This window comes from Fukomys damarensis, unplaced genomic scaffold (assembly GCF_012274545.1).
Source record: "Fukomys damarensis isolate Sample0158 unplaced genomic scaffold, DMR_v1.0_HiC HiC_scaffold_19, whole genome shotgun sequence".
NCBI classification, from domain to species: Eukaryota; Metazoa; Chordata; class Mammalia; order Rodentia; family Bathyergidae; genus Fukomys; species Fukomys damarensis.
In genome coordinates, this window is record NW_022900931.1 from 33,874,511 (window position 1) to 33,894,407 (window position 19,897).

The 19,897-nt window shown below is 50.1% G+C and overlaps 1 protein-coding gene across 10 annotated transcripts in view; it reads left to right on the top strand.

The window, feature by feature from the left end:
• Positions 1 to 19,897, top strand: part of Camk1d (calcium/calmodulin dependent protein kinase ID) — a 308,572-nt gene that overhangs the window by 259,777 nt on the left and 28,898 nt on the right. For all 10 annotated transcript variants that reach the window (XM_033765641.1, XM_010621303.1, XM_010621306.1 and 7 more), the window contains 2 exons: positions 2,072 to 2,198; positions 16,370 to 16,445. In XM_033765641.1, the coding sequence (XP_033621532.1) occupies positions 2,072 to 2,198; positions 16,370 to 16,445 (203 nt within the window). The remainder of the gene's footprint in view (positions 1 to 2,071; positions 2,199 to 16,369; positions 16,446 to 19,897) is intronic.

Consider the following 19,897-nt stretch of genomic DNA (forward strand, 5'->3'; position numbering starts at 1 on the left):
AAAAAAAAAAAAAAAAAAAAAAAAAAAGAGAGAGAGAGGAGCTATAAGTGTTGGAGGATTCTTGTTAAGGATGTAGTGGGACTCTCCCTAAAGGCGGCCAAGAACTTGGATGCAGACAAAGAGTGAGGTGGGCCTGAGCATTGGAATTTTAGAGCTCCGAGGCAAGTGGGATGCTCAGGGGCCCACATGTGTGGAGAACTATGGGAAATAGCCAGACTCCGTCCTTGACCAAACCTGAGTTGGGCCCAGCAGGATTCAAGCTGCTCTGAGTCCTGGTTCCACCAGGCCCTGACCTGGGCTCTGACCTTAATGGAGCAAAACCTCCCTCAGTCAGCCACACCTGTGAAATTCAAGGTTCTCGGCCCCTCCCTCGGGATCCTGTCCCCTGAGCCGCCTGAGCCACAAGTTCTACCAACCTGGTTTAGCCAGAAACCCCTCACGCCTGAGATTTCCTCACAGTGATTTTTCACCCACGGATCCCCACTCTGCTGCTTGGCTGCAAATCTTCACTCGTCCTTGTGGTATCTGAATTGATCGATCCCTCTGTCCTACTGCAGAGCCCCTCGCTGTGGTACTTCCTCTCTGCAAAAGGTGCCCGAATAACTTTACTCTTCATGACGTCAACAGTAGAAGATGAAGAACTTGGCCGGGTTTCGGGGGTGGAGGTTATCTCTATACTGATTTACTAAGATTGTTGCTAAGATGAGGACGCCGTTCCGGCCTGGTTGGGTAAGAGGCCTGTAGGAGACCCAGATCGGAGCTCTGTCAAGAAGAAAGCCGAGAGGACCCTAACTACAGTTCAGCCCAGGATGGAGTCCTGGGCAGGCCTCAGAATTCCTTCCCAGCAATGGCTGCCCATCAGAATCCAGGCCTCAGATACACCAGTGGGTGGTGGGTGGTACTGTCCACCATCTTATAGCCTCGCAGGTGATTCTGTCACGCCAAGGCCAAGAAACACTTTTGTAAACAAGTCTGATCACTCTATGTAGAACAGTTCTGAACAGTGACCTCCTCACCACAAGCCCCTGCCAGGAGAAAACATCGCTTCACCCTTGGGCTGGGGAAGAGAGCTGGTGGGAAGGGTTGGAGGAGGAGGAGCTCCCATGTTGGATCCTTCATGCTGCATTTCCCTTAAGGCTCAGTGTACACGAGAGCTGGGGTCCTGATTCTGGATGACAGAGGTGACTGCTCTCGGTGGGGTCTCCCTCGGGGTCTGCATCGTGAGCACAGGCGCACCCTCTCCTCAGCCAGAGGGGGCCGGGCTCACGCCATAGCACATCGGTCTCCAAAAGCCTGGAACAGCGAGGTCCCCCTGTTTTACATAAAGTGCGGGACAGGGGGTGTTTCACTGCCTCCCCGTCCCCCAGGTCTGTTTCCCCCGTATCTCTCCCACATAATCAGCAAAGATGGGAACATGCGCGTGACAAGAAACAGAAGACATTTGCTGTGTGTCACCTCTGCCTGAGCTCTGTCCTGTGATCAGGGGAGCAAACAAGAAACCGTGGCAACCCACGTGTTACAGAAAGACAAACAGAACCTTGAAGTCCTGAGGACGCGTGGCTGGGAAGTGCTGCGTCTTCCCCCTCGGGACTTGTTCCGAGATGAGATACCATCCTTTGCTTCCCGGGGAACAGGGGACAGGTGTCTGTGACCTCAGGCCCCACGACACCAGGGCACGTCGCTGAGGGCAGAGATAGCTGGCAGAGTCACTAATGAAAAGAAGCAGATGTGCACCTGCAGGAGAGATCTTATGTCCTGGGGGTCCCCTCCCTCTGAGGAAGGATGGAATAAGTACTTGAAGTAAAAGCAAGTCCGAAAAACATGGCCTCAGAACATGGTTCATCTTTGCAAGTAGACAAAGTCTTAGTAAAGGAAAGGATCCAACGTGGCCGAAGCCTCCTGGGCCAGATGCTGGAGAGGACGCTGTACCTTTAGACACTGCTGGGTGGACGCAGCCTCTGTGTCGTGACCCAGGGTGTCGTGTGGGAGCGGCTTTGTGATTGGGTGAGTGTCCCCTGATTAACAGCATTAAATGTCATTTGTGAATTTTTTGCCTTTTTTTTTTTGGTAGCCTGAAAACCTATTATACTACAGTCAAGACGAGGAGTCCAAAATAATGATCAGTGACTTCGGATTGTCAAAAATGGAAGGCAAAGGAGATGTGATGTCCACAGCCTGTGGGACCCCGGGCTATGTTGGTAAGAACCGTGCACCTGCATGGGCGTGTGTGTGTGGGGTGTGGGGGGGTGTGGGTGTGTGGGTGTGTGGGTGTGTGTTGTGTGTATCAAGACGATTCCATCAGTTTTCTCAAGCATTTGATCCTGGCGCATGATCACCGCTGCCTTCATTTCTCTTGAGGGAAGAATAAAAATATTGAGAGGCCCTGGAACAAGTTAGCAGGGAAGTGATTTCCCCAGAAACCTTTTAACGATTGGGCAGAAATCTTGTTTGATTTGGTTGTGGCCCTGACTGGAGGTTGAGAGTTCATTTGGATGAATCCCCAGATTCTAATACAAGAAATATTGTGTGTATCTGCTTCTGAATGATTTACAGTGCAGCTCTGAGATTATAATAAGATTCAGACACAATAAAACATTGAAAGTGTCGAGATAGAGGCGGGTGGGGGAAAATACTGCTGTGAGGTAACTGCCTCAAACCGTGACAGTCATTTTTTTGATTCAGCTGAACCTGATCTGACCTGACAGAGCTAAGAATTGATAAAGCTTTTCCTAAAATCTGAACCCCAGATTCTTTACGCTGCATAGAGAAGGTACTGACGGATCTGAACACGTGGATACTGAGGTTTGTCATCTGCTGTCTGAGAACTGTGTTAGTTGGCTTTCTATTACTGTAACAAATAACCAGGGGTCATAGCTTACAGAGAAGAAAGGTTCATTTTGGCTCACCGTTTTCGAAGTTTCAGTCCATGGTCAGTTGACCCCATTGCTGTGGGGCCTGTGGTGAGGGAGTGCATTGTGGTGAGAGCACATCACAGAACCATTCACCTCGAGGCTGTGGCATGCAAGGGGGAGGAAGGGAAAGGGGCCGGGTTCTGACACCCCACAAGGGTGTGGCCCAGTGACCAGAAGACTGTCTGCTAGGCTGCGGCTCTACAGTGTGCCCCCAACCTCCAGTGGCCCTGAGGGCTGGGACTGAGCCTTGGGACACTTACCTAAGCCTCAGCAGGAGTTTCCCGGGTGTCCCTGCCCTCAGCAGGTGTAGAGGAAGTGCCTGCTGTCTCCGGCGCTGTCCTGGACACGAGGTAAGACAGCACATGAGACAGGCGCAGCCCTGGCCCTAGAGGAGCTCTGGTTGGACCAAAAGACCGCAACAGAGGAACCAGTCAGTGAGTGGGGCCTTTTCAGATCATAAGTGCTCTGAGGAAACGAAACTGGGGACATTAAATACAGTGACAAACCACAAGGACTGGGCAGCGAGGACCAGGAGGAGACGGGCGGTTTCTTAAATTTCTTTTCTTTCCTTTTTCTATTTCCTATTTGCATGAAGCATGAAGATCGTATCCTGAGCTTTCACACTGAGCTGTGTCCTCCGCCCTTTTTTATTTTAAGTTGCTAAGTTGCCCAGGTTGTGCTCGAACGTGCAGTGCTCCTGCCTCAGCCTCCCGGAGTGCTGGGGTTGCAGGTATGGGCCACCACACCTTGGGGCTTGATGTCCCTGGGTTCCTAAGGGGCTGAGGGTCCGGTCCTGTTTGTCACTGTGTCCAGCATTGATGAGTCCAGGGGCAGTGGTTGGAAGTGACCCTGCTCAAAAGGGCAGCTCCGAGCGCGGGGTACCTTGCAGAACCTTCCCCTGCTGGACTGAGTGCTGTGAAGAGGACGCACTTCTGCACCGAGAGGGGGCCGCGCGCAAGAAACGGGGTGTCTCTGGGGACTCCCCGGGCGGTTGTGCCCTGAGCCGGGGCGATCTGCTTCCCACACCGCGTGACGAGCTTCTGTTCTGCCATCCAGCCCAGGGCTGCCCCGTCTCCTCGCTTTCTGAATGCCTGGTCCCCTCACTCCTCTTCCCTTGGCCTTTTCTGCAGTGTGACGGTCTGACTGGGACCAGGAGGATCCGTGTTTCTCTGAATCTCACCCTGCTGCACTGCGGGTTTTCCCCAAGCGGGGATTGATCTTCTTCATCTTTGCAAGATGCGTAATCAATTCTATGAAAGCTTAAGGCTCATGAGTATCAGCGACCGTTTCTCTCCTTTTGTGTGCATTCATCGTGCGTTTATCGGACTCCTCCTGTGCACTGTGTTGTGTTTGGTATTTGGATACAAACGGGAATAAAGCATAGTTTCCTCCTTTAAAATGTTCCCAGTGTTGTGAGAGACGGGGGAGAACAGGTAGATCTAATAAAGTAGTATGGGAGCTGCTATATTATTGCTGCATTCGAGAATCATTTGTTTGGTGCCTACTTTCTGAGGCCCGAAGGATGTATCAGCAGCAGAAGAAAAAACAGACAGGGATTTTCATCTTCATTTGAGTGGGAGGAGCATAAACTATTACAAATAACCCGGTGGATTCATCTGTGCGTCAGGCGGCAGGAAGCACTAGGGACAAAGAAAGGTGTGCACTCTGAGAGCACAGCGTCAAGTGCGGTAAATCAGACACACAGGCTTCAACATCGCAGGTGTCTCTTCTCCGGGAAGCCCAAATTGTAATATAAACGACAGATAACAGAAAGTAAGGAGGTAGATCTTTTATAAACGGGAATGGGGTCACGAGATATGGACAGAGGAGTGAGGGGAGGGGAAGGGGATGAGAAAAGGGTTAAGACGTGCTGTGTCCGTGGACCACACGAGAAAGGTTAGCGTCCCGTACTAGGGAGAGAAATCAAGCAGCAAAGAGAATGCCAGGGGTGATCAGGCAGCCCTCGCAGTAAGGGTGGTTGGGGTACAGACTTGGTAGCTATGAGGGCCCTGGCTGTGCAGTTTCTGGAGCGAGCACAGCACAGAGACCCCGAGGCAGGAGCATGTGAGCAAAACAGAAAGGGACAGCGTGAGCAGAGGAAGGGTCGGAGCAGAAGGCAGGACCAGGGACGTGCTGGGCAGGGGGGACGCGGACAGGATTTAGAAATCATTGTGAAGCTGAGCGTGGTGGCGCGGGCCTACAGACCTCCTCTGGGAGGCTGAGACAGGAGGGTTGTAAATTTGAGCCTAGCCTGGGCAACTTAACAAGACCCTGACTCAAGATCGAAAGAAGGAGCGAAGGACTTAGCTCAGTGTGAAGGCCTTAGGTTTGATCCCCAGAGCCACAAGGGGGTGCTGTAAAGGCCCGAGATTTACTTGAGGTGATACAAAGCCGATTTCTGACAGGTCCCCTGTGGTGCAGACGGAGGTGGTGCAGATGGCAGGGAGGGAAGGCTGGAGTGGGAGAAGGGAGGCCAGTCAGAGGCGCTGGCCTCAATCCGATGAGCAATAGCAGCGTGGCCTTGGTCCTGGTTGGTGAGATTCCAAATCTGTTCCCAAGGCAGCGGCATCGAGGTTCTCGGGGAAACTGAAAGTCGTGCTGGGGAGAAGAGAGAAGTCGAAGGTGTTTCCCAGGTTCTCTGACTACAGCCCCGGAAGGGCACCGTTGCCTGTCATGTCATGAGGCGGAAAAGCCTGCACTGAGCAGGGCCAGAAGCTTGCGAGGAGGGAGTCTGGCTTCGATTTGCTTGTTTGCTGGCTCGCAACATTCTGGGCCCGACATTTTTGTTAACATGCAGTGTATTACCCTGGTTTCTGTGTGCTTCGGCATGATAGATCCTGCTGACTCCCTGCGCGGCCTCCAGCACCGTAACTCAGCGCGACCGAAGTGTACGCAGCAGACGTATTTTCCGCGGAAGGCCACAGCGCAGCCTCTGGTGCACGGAGTCTTCAGCACCCTGGCTGCGCCTGACCTGGCGTAATGTCTTCAGGTTTAGAAGTAAATGTGTGGATTAGCGTGACTCAGACCGCCCTTTCCCTCACGGCAGTCTGCAGCCTTACAGCTGTAGGAGGAAGCGTTGTTTTCCACGTGTGATCCGATCTATCGCTTATCATTACAGTTATCGGAATGACTAGCCAAATAGTTAATTTCGCCAGCATCCAGTTTTTACTTCGCTTTTTTTCAAGGTTTGTGCACTGTTTTTGACAATTACGTCTTTGAAGGCTTCAATTTAAAGGAGCTGTCTAATGATGGAGAGACAATGAAAAGAGGTTGTTTTCTCCAGGTACCCCAGCATATGGTGTCTTAGGAGAGGAAAACGGAAGTCTAACCACTTTGAACTCCATGCTACATAGTGGCTTCTTGGACGTCACCCTCTCTTAGGGTCTGTGGCCCCAGAGAGAGCGCCGCTGCACTCCCGGGCACTGTAGAGCTCTCTCCAGCTGCACCATCGAGTCTGAACTGCAGGCAGCTTAGAGGGCTTGGTGCTGTCAGCACCCAGAGGTAGGACCGAGAGGTTCCCTGTACGATGTACGGTTGCCCGTTTCATATATGACATAGCTGATGCCTTTCAGAAGCAACTTGACTTAAAGTACAGAGAGGAGAGGAATCGTCAGTGACTGGAGTGGCCAGCGGGACACTCTCGGAAGGAGTAGGAATGAAGGAGGGGCAGAGCTCAGACAAAGATAAGGAGAGTTACAGATGCAGCATGCAGGGGAGCCCAGGCGCCCAGGCCCTGAGCCATGATCTGCCTCTTGTAGCATCTGCAGAAGTGAGCGGATACATTGGCTCAGAGAAGAGGTGGGTGTCAATAAATACTTGCTAATAACTGAGGGGAAGAGAGGAGCCCTCAGGGTCACAGAGTGGCTGCCAGGATGACATTGATTTGGATTTGGAGCCCATTTAATTGAGCCAGTCAACACATTCCCTTGTCACCAATAAGAGGCAAAAGCCAGAGCTAAGAAATGTAGTACATTGCTTACTCTGCCCGCTCGATTGCATTAATTAAAATATCGAAATGGGCTCTCTTGAATCACTCAGCATCAGAAGTAAGGGACAGAAAGCATCCATTTCAAGCGGGTAATTGATAGAAGACCAGAGGCGACAAACACACTCCCATTTGGTCGAGAACAGCTTGTTAGTTTTTTCCTTAATGATGCCGTTTGCACACTGATGTTTGTGATTACTCAGAGTCTGTGACCAGAATCAGTCCTCCTGGTTGCAGAAGGAGAATTAAAAGCATTGCAAGAGAACTCAAACCTTTGTCTACAGATCAAGCAGCAAAATGTCTCCCAAGATGAGGGCTCGGCGTTCTCTCCCTCCCAGGGTGGTTTCAGGGATTCTGAACTCCGCTTTAGACAGGGAGAGGGAGCTGGTGGTGGAAGCTATAACTGCTCTGTGATATTTTCCAGCAAAGGGAGAGATGGGCTTTCACCGAGCCTTGCTGAGTGACATTCATCTCCCAGCCTGTTTCAGCTGGAGCTCAGTGCAGCTGTTTCGTGATGGACTTCACTGGGTCCACCGTTCTGGTCCTCAGCAGAACTGCTTTAGCTGGTGATTGGTTGTTATGTTAAGGGAGCCGGTGGGGAAAGAGTCCTCTGACCGTCCCTCCGGAGCTCACCTGCAGTGCTGCCTGCCTGCCCTGCCGTGGCAACCGCCTTCGGTCGAGCTCTGCTTAGCTTGCCTGAAGTAGTTCGGATGCTTCCTCCTGCTCGTCTCTCAGCAGAGATGGAACACAGCCGCTTAGTGGTCTCAGAGTGTTTTCTGCGGGTTAGAGGGATGTCCGCAACTCCGGAATCATTGTGATTTCAGAACTTGATGTAAGCTTGAGGTTAGGATGAGATCTTCGAAACCAGAGGTTCCAGCCAGCTCGCCGTTGGGATGAGGAGCCCTGTTCTTGTTCTCGGGGTGGCCTAGTTGTAGGTGGCAGCGGTCACAGCAGGGGCCCGAATTCAGCCCCTGAATGCCACCGTTGGTTCTGTACGAGAGCTCTGGTCCCGTCACTTAATCTCAAGTTCTCAGTTTCTTGTCCGCGAGATAAACTTTGTGAACTAAGAGCCCATTATGATTTTTCCTAGTTCTAAATCTGTTCTATAGATATTTGATCTCCTATTCTTTAAGTATATAAATACCAGTGTGACTAAGAGGAAAAAGATCGTATCTTCACTCAGAACAGAGACGCAGACGTGGGATTCAGTTGGGGGGCGCTGCCCATTTCCGTCCTCTTCAGCAGCCTGGATAATGTCAGTTCTTTTCCTCTGTCCTCATATCTCCTCTGCTCCCAAATCTTTAATCTTCCCCCTTCAGTGTGGTAGTTTTGCCTGCAGAGCTTGGTTTTTATTTGTTTCTGCATGAAATACCATGTTTTAGAGCCTTTCTGTAAGTCTTACATCACTGTTCCCATCCTCTCGGAATGTTCACGTTGAACAGGATTTTATGTAACCGAAAAATCGCCTTACAGGGCAGACATGTGGGTGGAAGAGCCAAAGAAGAATTTTCTCTCTCCTTCTTTTTCAGTGAGCCGCGCAGGGGCAGCCCACAGTGAGCATTTCACAACCTGCGCTGCAACCAGAACCCCTTTTTGGAGAGGACAGAGCCCCTGCATGGGACACTTGCAGAGTCTGTTCCTTTTATTAGTTCTGACATAGCGAACGTGGATGGAGACAAAACCTCATTATTATCACGTGGACAAAGTAAACCCGGCCATGCCTTTGAGGACCCCCACCCAACATGTGCAGCCCCACTAAATCATGTTTTGAGGGGGCTGCTTGGGTTGGAACCCAAGGCCTCACACGTCCCAGGCAAGCCTTGAGCTATGCCCCTGCCCTGAATCCTCCTCACCCCTCCCAATCACTCTTAACCACGTATTCTTTCAAATTTTCTTTTTTTTCTCCCGGGAATTGAACTCAGGTCCTTGCGCTTGTGAGGCAGGCAGCGGCACCACTGAGCAAAATCCACAGCCCGTTAACCAAGTATTCTTAAATAATTTTTCATCTTCTGGAAATTCTGCGTGAATCTCCTCTAAGCACTGGGAAAAAGCTTACAGTTTCTGAACTGGTATCATTTTGTCATGGTAGAAAAGAGAGAAAGCGGCCTTTTATAGCTTACTCAATTTTTTTTTCTTTGTAAAAATTAAGACCCAAAACATTGGAATGACTGTGGCAGCCTTCTTAATTTTGAAATGTTGCTTCTTGTCAGATTTCAAAGGAAAGGATGACTGAGGTACATAGCAGCTGGCCCTCCTATCATGATCACGAACCAGATAGGATGGGAGGCCAAACACTTGGGACAACCCTCGGGGATCGTGTAGCAGGCATTGTGTGCCCCACTGCCAGGAAGCGCCTTCTCAGACATTGACTTCTGCCATCCCACTGAATTCCAAGTCTTTCTCACCCTCCGTTTTCCACTCCCTTCCCATTCCTTGGCCTCACTCCTCCCCACAGTGGCGTCTTGGCTTTGGTAGTGTTTGAACAGCAATCCCAGCTCAGAGAAGAGTGTAATTACAAACCAAGACGGTGCTCTAATGGGGACTTTTCATGCCTGTGGTAAAACTCAAGAGGCTATTGGGAAAATCAGAGTGAGCTGCTCTTGAGTAATATATTTTTAGTAAATTACCATTCTGAGTGAAGAATAAGAAAGAGCTAGGGAAGAGGTCTCCTCCTGAGACTTGGGTGGAAGCCACACCACGGACAGGGAACGACTGGGCTTCGGCGGTACTGGACTTGCCCAGGTCCAGACTGCAGTACCCTGTTCATAAGGTATTCTCAGGAAAGCCCCTCGTGATGTGATTCTTTTTCCTTTCTGATGTTCCTGCTGCTCACATTCCTCTTACCAGGAAACACACCTGCTAGGCGCATTTCAACTCCGTGTTCCTGCTGCAGGGGAATTCTTGCCGAGACCAAATTCTCCCCTCAAATATACCTGGGAGGTTTGAACAGCACAAAAGCTGACTTTGTTCTCCTTGATCCCTAGATTTTATTTGCTATCTTGGCTCAGGCCAGTACCTCCTGTCCCACAGTTTTAAATCTCACCACCTCTGTGACATGTAGTGTCACTACGTCTTTGGAACTCTGCAGTGGCTGGCATGGGTTGTTTTCCATCGTCCAGCAGTGAGGGAGCTGCATTTCTTCTCACCTCTTCCTGAAGGCCCGGAAGATCATCTGTGATCCAGCTATCTAGCTCTGACCACACGTATGTCATGGGGGATCAGATGCAGCTCTAACATTAGCTCAAATCCTATGCCACAAAGGGGTCACAGTAGAGCAGAATGGCAGGTGCCCCTGTGGACAGCAGCTTGGCGCGTGGATGGGTACTGAGTCCCCCGAGATGTACCAGCCTGAGCCCGACCTACAATTCGGTCTTCTGACTCAGCTCTTAAATTGAGATCTTTCCAGTTTCGGCCTCACTGTCTTTGTTTGTTAGAAAGGCAGCTACAGAGGGTGCCTGGCTTCTTTGTGGCTTATGTCTGAGCTCAACACCCAGAAGAAAAGGAGCATCCTTTCCCCTGGGCAGGGGCCAGGGTCAGCTCATTTACCCCGTCAAACCAGTGGGGCCCAGCCGCGGGAGGCACTCAGTACTGTGGGTTAAACGACTGATGCTGTGGGTAAGGTGGGGAAGTCTCATGTGCTCAGAGGTGAGGCTTTGGGAAGGTGATTGGAGTGTGTGAGCCCTGACGTTATCAGTGGAGTAATCCTTTGATAAGATGAATCGTTATTTGATGGTCCTGTTGGAAGGTGATGAAAACAGAACATGGGACCAAGCTGAAGGAATTGGATGGTGGAGGCATAACTTTAGTTCTCTCCAGACTCCAGCCCCTTCCTCGTGGGCCCTTTCTGTCTCTCTCTGCTTCTTTGCTACCGTGAGTTAAGGGAACAGCTTTCCTCCATCACTGCCTTTGTCTCATTATAGGCCTCAGTCAGTGGAACCAGTGGACCATGGACTGAAACTTCTGAAACAATGAGCCAAAAAAATCCTTTCCTCCTTTAAATTGGAAGTTTTAGGTATTTTTCACAGCCACAAAAAGCTAACACACTGTAATACACGGAATAAAGGGAGAAATGCTGTCCAGGTCCTGTTGGTTCTGGACCGTCAACTGTGGTCTTCTGGCAGTGATCGGGCTGTTGTGTTCTGGTTGTGTTGCCATCCTTTCCCCACAGAGCTGGTCATCTTCGAAGTACTGAGAAGGGTAGAACAAATGGCCGCAGAGAAGACCAGGTCACCTCGAATATGACTCAGTGATGGGGGGTGGTCTTCCCAGTGCCTTCACCCTCTTTGGCACGTCCTCAGGCTGTCCGGAAAATAGGAAGTTCTCTTTCTACTTTATGAGTGCAGGAAGATTGGTTATAGCACCCCCCCCCTGAGGACTGCTGCCCTCTTGGTTTTGTTTCGCTTGGTTAAGGCTTTTTCTTCCCTCCCCTTCTGAAATGAAAATCAGCAATGAAGTTGTTTTAAAAACAAGAGGAAAGGTTCTTGAGATTCTTTTTCTCTTCCCAGGGTCTCTGGAGTACTTCCCTTTACCAGGAATGCTTTCTCTAAATCATAGCAAGTTTCTTGGTTTATAAAAGACTTTGCCCACCAAGTGAAATTTTCCATGCATGGGTTGGTAGTAAGTGTCACGTCAGTACATCCAGTTATTCTAAATTCTGAGCACCTAGGAGGACCACTCCTATCCATGGAGATCTGGAATGGCTTGTGGGTGCTCTGCCTGCTGAGACCGCATGGTTCATACGGAAGTGAAGTTTAATTTGCTGGTGTAAACTAAGAAAGAGTCCAACAGGACGAGCAAGGAGAAAGCTGAGCGAAGAGCACCCAAGGCCTGTGCAGGGAGGAGGCTCTGAGCCATCGGGTACAAAACACTCTCTGCTGTTGGCCCTAAACCGCGTAATTCTGTAATCCTTTTGAGAAAGGACTTTAAAAGAAGAGTAGCCTGAGTGATGGAGATATCCACATGCAGAGAACCCAGACCAGTTCTGTCTTTTGTCCTCCAAACTCCTGTCAGACATCACGTGTTCATGGAAATGTATTTAGCGATTGATCTCGATTTTAAGGCACTTCTCAGAAAACAGTTGCTGGCATTCTAAAAATCTATTTGTCACTCTTTCATTCTTTAAAAAAAAATCTTTCCTATCACTGTTCCTTAAAAGTATTTGAGGCAGCTAAGTTTATTGTACTCCGTGTTGTATGGAATTTGGAAAACCTTTTCCCGGGTCGGAAGGTTGGGCCTGCTGTCTGTCCTGCACACTCCCTTTCGGTACTCCCGAGCAGGTGATTCTCTTTATAGCTGCGACAGTTCCCAGGACTCGGTCCTGTCACCCACATAGGCAGAATGTCTGCCCCCTCCTCGGAGTGCAGTCCCTCTGTCACAGCTCTTCAGGGAGAGAAGCGTTCTCTCCTGCTTTGCCCAGGAGCTGGTGTCCTCTCCACCAAGCCAGGAGCACTTTCGGGACTGCTTGCTTGTCGGGTGCTCCAGCTAAGTTTTTTCGATTGAGCACCTCCCTCTTTTAGAAGGCAGAGGAGTGGCAAGGAGTCGTAGACAGGCCTCACACCACACAGATTCTGCTGCAGATAGAAGAGAACATTTCTCCTCCATGGGGAAGCCCTTCAGCATCTCTAGGCAATGCTGGTGAAGACACAGAACTGTGGTGTGGGGCCCGGGCCCCAGGGATTATCTTCTACCTGGAAACTCACTCGTCTTCTGGAAATTTGTAAATTGGATGCTTGAACTGCAGCAGAATTCTTGCCAAGTGGGGTGAGACTAATAACGCAATACTAAGGAATTTGGCATGTTTTCAGCATAAAAACTGACCTCTACAAAGATGAGAGTAAAGCATGGTATCCCTCACTTCTACACCACTGGGGAAAAGGTGATTGGAGTGTGAGAGCTCTAACGTTATCAGTGGATGAATCATAATTTGATGTTACTGTTGGAAGGTGAACAAAACAGAATGTGGGACCTAGTTGAAGGAATTGGGTGGTAGAACATAACGTTAGTTCTTCCCAGTCTCCAGAAAATGGGAAAAGGGGGCCCCAAAGGGCCCCCAAAGGAGTACGACAGATTGAGGAAGCAACAGAGCCAAATGCACATCGCCAGAGGACAGCAGAAGAAGAGAGGTCCCTGTGGGTTTGGTCACCACATCAGATTGCCAGAGGGTCTTGATTATTGTCTGTAAATGGATTTATTTTTGAAGAATTTCTTAGAGCTGAAAAGAAGTTGTAGAGAGGGATTGAAGTAGGCTTTTTCAAACATGTTCCACAGGACCCTTGGTTTCGGAACTCTGGTCACAGTGAGGTTAGAGTTTAGGCTGTTGGTCTATGAGCTGTGATGTGATGTGATGCGTTTTTAGACTAAAGTTGCTTGTAGGGTACACGTCCACTGTCACCCCCTTCATTGGTTTCCAATTGCAATTAAGAACCTCATCAGAAAGCAAGTGCTTTGCCAACTTCCAGTTGATTAAGAAATTCTTGTATTTTGTTGTCCGCAGAAACCAGGTAGACACAACACCGAAGAGTTTGACACAAATTACCTACGTTTTCACCCACCGTCTTGTCATCCTAATACTGACGCAGTAATTTAGAACTTTCCCGTCACATCCACACTACCAACCCAAACCAGTAATCTGTTTTTTAAATGTAGATTTGGTGTTATAAACGTGACCGTTTAAATAGAATCTTGCAGTTAAAAAATGACGTCAGTGTAGTTAGTTCGTGGCTTCAAGAGTCTGAACATCTTAAGCAACGTCCAGACTTGGAGCTGTGTGAAACTCAGCCACTTTCTTTCTTAGTCTCTGCAGCACCTTGTGAAGCTGCCCAGTATTGTTGGTGGGTTTTCCAACAGGAAGTGAAAGGTTTGGTGTGCGAATGCCCCTGCTGTGCGTTGGTGGCCAGTACTTCCTGTTCCTAACAGATGGGAAGGGCGGGGGGGGGGCAGTCCTTCCTCAAAGACTCCTTCCTCCCACCTGCTGTGCTGCTGGAGTACCACGGCATGGAGGGATGGAGCTTTGCACGGGACCAGGTCTCATTCCCGCCCTCTGCATGGTGGCTCAGAGCATCGGCCCAGCCTTTGCTCGAACACCATGGAAGCGGCTCTTGGAAGGACCAGCAGCTGCCTCCCCTGTGCTTCTTGCCCATGCATCTGTGGCCCCTGGACAGCTGGTGCACGACCTGAGTCTGTGCTCTCAGTTTTGTGCTCATGCCCTGTGCCATTGGACACCTGGTACATTGGATGGCCCAGTGCCTGCCTCTGCCATCTGCAGCAGCCCTGAGGGAGGGGAAGCTGGTCGGCTGGTTCCCTCCTCTACCTCTCATGAGCTCTCTATCAGCCACGAGCACGGCCCCGGAGGCCCCTCACAGATATGGCCACTTCTTGCACCATCTGCTCTGGTGTGGTGCGTGGGCCGGAGCGCCAGCCCTGGGAGAGAGCATCCCTCCTAAGCCAGAAAGACTTTTACTGTGTGCTTGTCTCCTTTCGTCAGTTCCCGAGACACAAGACACTGAGAAATATGCTCTTAGCAGTGGGGTGGGAAACAGCCAGTTCCCCATTGTCTGGGCTGCTTGTCTAATTGGCGATTGCCCTTGCTTTTTGATTCTGTTTCTCTTTTTACTCTTGGATCGAGGGCAAACATAGCCAAGAAAGGATATGCAAAGGCCTATCTTTTGCTCTAGTTAAGAACAATTCTAGCCTGGTGTGGTGGTATATGCCTATAATCCCAGCTGCTTGGGAGGCTGAGGCAGGAGGATGGCCCCAATAAGGCCAGCCTGGGCAATTTATCAAGACTGACTTAAAATAAGTAACAAGCTAGGGATGTAGCTCAGTGGTAGAGTGCTTGCCTAGCATGCATGAGGCCCAGGGCCCTTGGTTCCATCCCCAGCACTGCCAAAATTTTTTTTTTTAGAGTTGTGGTCAGGAGGTATTGAGGAATTAATGACTGGAACCTAAGGTTAGATTTGGGCGTGATCAGTGGATTATGCTCCTCACTCGTGAGCAGAAACTTTGAATAGTCAAACCTTGCTATTCTTGCCCAGGAATATATGTATCTTTAGCAGAAGGAAAGAGAAGACTTCCACTGGTTTATCTGTGAAAGACTTTGCTTGCAGACTGAAGGAGCTGTCATCTTCTAGCAGTGTATTCTAGCAGAGAATACTAGGGTCAGATGGCTCTGGTTTCTGTGCCAGCTCTTCCATATCAGACTGTGATGTGGGAAAATTACTTCTCTGGAGCCTGGATTTCTTGCCTGCCAGAGGGTTGTGCTAATTGTCAGAGCTGTTGAAGGGATTAGAGTGGATCGCGTGAATGAATGGCCAGCACGAGCCCCTGCCAAAAGCAGGCAGGTAGTAGGGGCTTGATCTCTTTGGAGAGGAAGTGGGCCGTAGGGTCTCTTTCTAGCCAGATCACTTTGCCAAGCTCCTTGGCCTCTCGCTGCCTGGGTCCTCAGCTCTGATTTGGGGTGATGATGGCCGTGATAACACTGCCTCCCCCAAGGATGCTGCGAGGAGTTAGTGCATCCCAAGCCCAGGGAGCATGTAGCTCAGTGCATCTCCACAGTGCCAGCTGTCTGTACCCTGTGTATCTTCTGCCCCTTCAATTGTTCTGGAAAGTGTGTACAAAAGACACTTCCAGGAGATATGTGTTTGGGGAAAGGATAGTTTTCTTGTCAGTAGGATTTGCTGTCTCCTATGTATTTCTCTGTACAAAAACGTGCTGCGTGCAAAGGGTGACTGTCCCACATCGGGCTGTGGCCCAGGACCAGGGAGGGCGGGGATAGCAGGGATGACTCCTGACGAAGAATGGAGTTTGGTAGCATTCACAGATGAGTAAGTAGAGTGCGACTGCTGGTGAAGAACGCATTCCAGACCTCAGAGAATGAAAAACAGCAGCCTACAGCAGGGTCCCAAACTCGAGTGTGAGCTCTTGGCTCTGCTGAAGTGTCAGCTTCACGAGGCAGGGACAGGCAGGCAGACAGACAGACTGACGGACTGAGATTCATCCATGAGTCCCATGCCACTCCACAAGCCTCTACACCCCACATAGGGGCCAGAAACGGTGCCTTTGAGTAGTAAGTCTGAAGTCACTTGCTGTACCCTAAATGGAAGAATAACTTTTCATGTCACTCTGCTTGAGCTGGTGCCACATCTACCCAGCACTGCTGTGAAATTGTTGATTGATTAACTGATCACACACACACACACACACACACACACACACACGCCCCACTTTCTAGTTAGAAAATGCAACCAATAAGATGGGTCATATCTCTCTACCAGAGTTCTGAATGACAGTTGTTGTGATGATTTTGGTGCTGGAGATTAAGCCCAGCACCCTGTGCGTGCTAAGTGTGTGCTCTGCCACCAGCCCTGTGGTCAGTTTAGTCTGAGTAGCAGACAGGAAAAAAAGAAAACAACAAACCGGAAATGCTGATACGAGTCTCCAGTCTCAAGTTTGTGTCTCTTCTTTCTCTCTGCAGCTCCGGAAGTTCTTGCCCAGAAACCTTACAGTAAAGCTGTTGACTGCTGGTCCATTGGGGTGATTGCCTACATCTTGTAAGTAGTGCTTGCGCCTTGGCTTCTCCGTACCCGCCTTTGTTGTGGCAAAATAGACGTAACACAGAATTTATGGTTTCACTCACAGAAAGGTACCCTGCAGTGGCAGTAAGCATATTCCTGGTGATGCACCAGTGTAGCCACTAGTCGTTTCTGAGGCCTCTAGCGTCTCCAACTGAAACTTTGTACCTGTTCACCAAGACTCCCCTCCCCTCTGTGCTCCTGCTCACCTCCGTCCGCTTTGTCCCTTGCTGCTGACGACCCGAGGCGCCTCCCTTAAGTGGACTCGCACAGTAGTTTTCCTCATGTGGCTCCCTGGCCTCACTTAGCACCGTGTCCTCCAGGGGTTTCTGTGTCGGAATCGCCTCCCTTCCCGGGCGAATCTGTGTCTCCCCACATGTGTGAGCCGCACTTGGTTTACCCCTTCACCCCTCCCTGGGCCTTTGTCCTGCTTCTATCTCGTGGCAGTTTGTTTCACCACGATTGTGAATAATGCTGTTGTGAACACGAGTGTGCAGATATCTCTCGGAAGCTCTGCTTTCAGCTCTTTGGGTGATGTAAATCTCGGAGCAGCATTGCTGGGTCAGATGATAATTCTGTGCTTAACTTTGGAGGAACTGCGCAGTTTCTATAGCAACAGCTTAAAGTCACATCCCCAGTAGTAATGCACAGGCCTCCAGTTTGTCTACATACACGCCAAAGCGCACATTTTCCAACGTTTGATAATTCCCATCCTGGGTGGGAATTGATAGTTCATTTTGGTTTTGGTTTGCGTTTCCTTCATACCTATTTATGTCTCATCTCAGCTCTTGCAGGAAGATAAACTACAGTGAAAATACTAGGACATTTCTAAAATAAGTCATAACTAGGCAAAATATAATGAAAATCAAAATTGAGTTTTTTCTCTCTTGGATTCCTCATTTTTTCACCAATTCCTTATCTCCATAACCCAGGAAACAGAGTCCTAGGCCATTGGTTTGTTGCACATGTTTCAAAATCATTCATTTTGTTTTGCCTGAAGCTGTTTTTTACTTGCAATTTCTTTCTGCAGTTAGACTTTCAAATCCTTATCATGCGGTGCACTTTGAGGGGGCTGTTGTGCAGACCAGCTGCTGTGGTGGCTAGAAATTGTGAATACCCTTCCTCATCATCCCCAGGGAAGGCAGTGTCTTCGGGCAAACAGAACCCACCCCTGAACACAAAGAAAAATTGCAGGGATTGTGAGAAAGTTTCTCCTCTGAGAACACTGGTCACAAACCCCTGTCCCATATCGATTTTACCTCGTTAGCTGGCAAGCAAATGGCCTTTCTGCCTTGACATTCACTGGGCAGCTTTGGTAGTTTAACGGGGGGGGGGTGACAGCTCCTGTAGATTCTTGCTGTTATCACAGGAGAATTTTATCCACTGTGATATACCTGGCCCTGAGGGCTCCCATTTATGGAAACAGGTAAAGGGCAGAGGCAGACTCCTGTGTGTAGTACTTTCACTTTCAAAGTGTTGTCGACCACCTCCTGTGTCACTTTCTTCCTTTTGTGGAGGAAATGGGTTACAGACCTTTTGACAATCACATGAAAGGCAGAGACCCTGTATCCTGGTAAACCTCTCTCTCTCTCTCTCTCTCTCACACACACACACACACACACACACACACACACACACACGCACGATGTGGCAAGCCATTTCAGGGGGTTCCTACATGAGTAGACGTTGGACATAGGCCCTGTGTTATTCATCCCGGCTCCCTAAATTCTCAGCTGCAATTCTGATCAGAGGCCTTGCCTCTTGCAGCTTGATTGAAGGCTTTTCTGCCAGGACCAAAGCTGATGTTAATCGTTTTGAGAAGTCTGCCCTAGGCCTTTATATCTCTGAGATTTCAGACTACACTAATGTGTATATAGAGTCGCTTTGGGTTTGTAAAAGACAATTATTATGTCCCTGAAGTCTTAGCTTTGAGGAAGGCATTGGTACATAGGAGGTGCATGTTAACTGATCATTTCTTCAGTTTCTGGGATAAGCAATTTAAAAACTAAGTAATGGTGGTTGGCTGAGTCCTTAGGCTGCTAGAACAAAATCCCATATGGTGGGGGATTCATAGCTCTCGTTCTGGGGGCTGGGAAGTTCAAGGCGCAAGCGTTTTTAGGGCCTGGTCAGGGCCTCCTCCCTGGCTGGCCGACGGCCGCCTTCTTGCTGAGTCCCGCCGTGGCAGACAGTGCACAAGACTACGCTCTCCGGTATCTTTTCTGAGCCAGTCACCAGCCCAGGACTGTCGTATGGGCGCTGAGCCATTGCCATCCTTTCACCTTCAGCGCCTGTAACAATGCCCGAGATGGAGAGAGTTCTCCAGGAAAGCTGGTTGCTGGCCCTGCAGATGGTAAATTTGAGGCCAGGGTCTGTGTGTGCAGGAGTTTGTGGGATGAAGCTACGGTTCAGGACATGGGCACTGGGGAGAGGGGCACCACTAGCGGTCTGCCTTGGTGTTTTGATGAGAACAACATAAGCAAAGAGGAGAGACAGAGTGTGTACCCTGCAGAGGGAGGCAGGCCCGGGACAGAGGTGCCGCAGTGCCTGCAGGGCTGACAGAGACTGAAGATTCCCGGGCTGGTGAGGGTGGCATGAGGATGGCCGTGTTCAGAGGAAGCTCCGGGCTTGCGGCCTCCCCGTGAGCCTCCAGTCCTGGGCCGTCCCTCTCCATGCTGCGGAATATGAGCAAAGCAGCCGAGCAGCTACGCCGGGGTCTGGCACCGAGCTCCTCCTCCTCCCTCTGCACTGGGACGGAGACCAGGTCAGCCGCTGCGGCTTTTGGAGAGCAGCACTGTTACTTCCACTCAGTGAGCCTGTCTCCCTGAGGTCCCAGCGGGAGTGGCTGGGCCACAGCACCGCCTTCTCCTGTCCACGCACCTGGGGCGTTCCTCACTTCGCCGGTGCAGACACTTGTTAAACTGACTCTTTTGTCTTCACTCATTTCTCTGTTTTCCATCATCCGAAGGAGAAATCAGTTTTCCTACCGAGGGTATAATTAAGACACACACACTGAATGGGGCTTCATCCCGACAGAGCACTTCTTTGGGGGATTGGGGTTTGCAAAATACATCTTTAAGCTCCTGGGAAACACGACAGAGTGTGTTGAAGTCTAACACAATGGGCTTGGCTCGGCGAAGCAGCACCGGTTCCAAGGAATGGATTTCTCCACTCAAGATGCAGGGTGGGGTCTCAGGGACCAAACTGTTTTTGTGCTGACAAGTTCTGCCTTCCCTCCCACAACCTCAAGGAGATCGGTTAATGAGCATTGCCCAAAATTAAGCTCATGGCTGCAAAACCCACAGAGAAACACAGTGACTCTTTGGTGATAATGAAACTGAGAAAGACCCCAGGAGGTTCCGCCTCGCACATGGATGCGGACGGACATGGCCTGGCCTCTGCCTCGAAGAAACGCTGCGCAGTATGTACAGGAA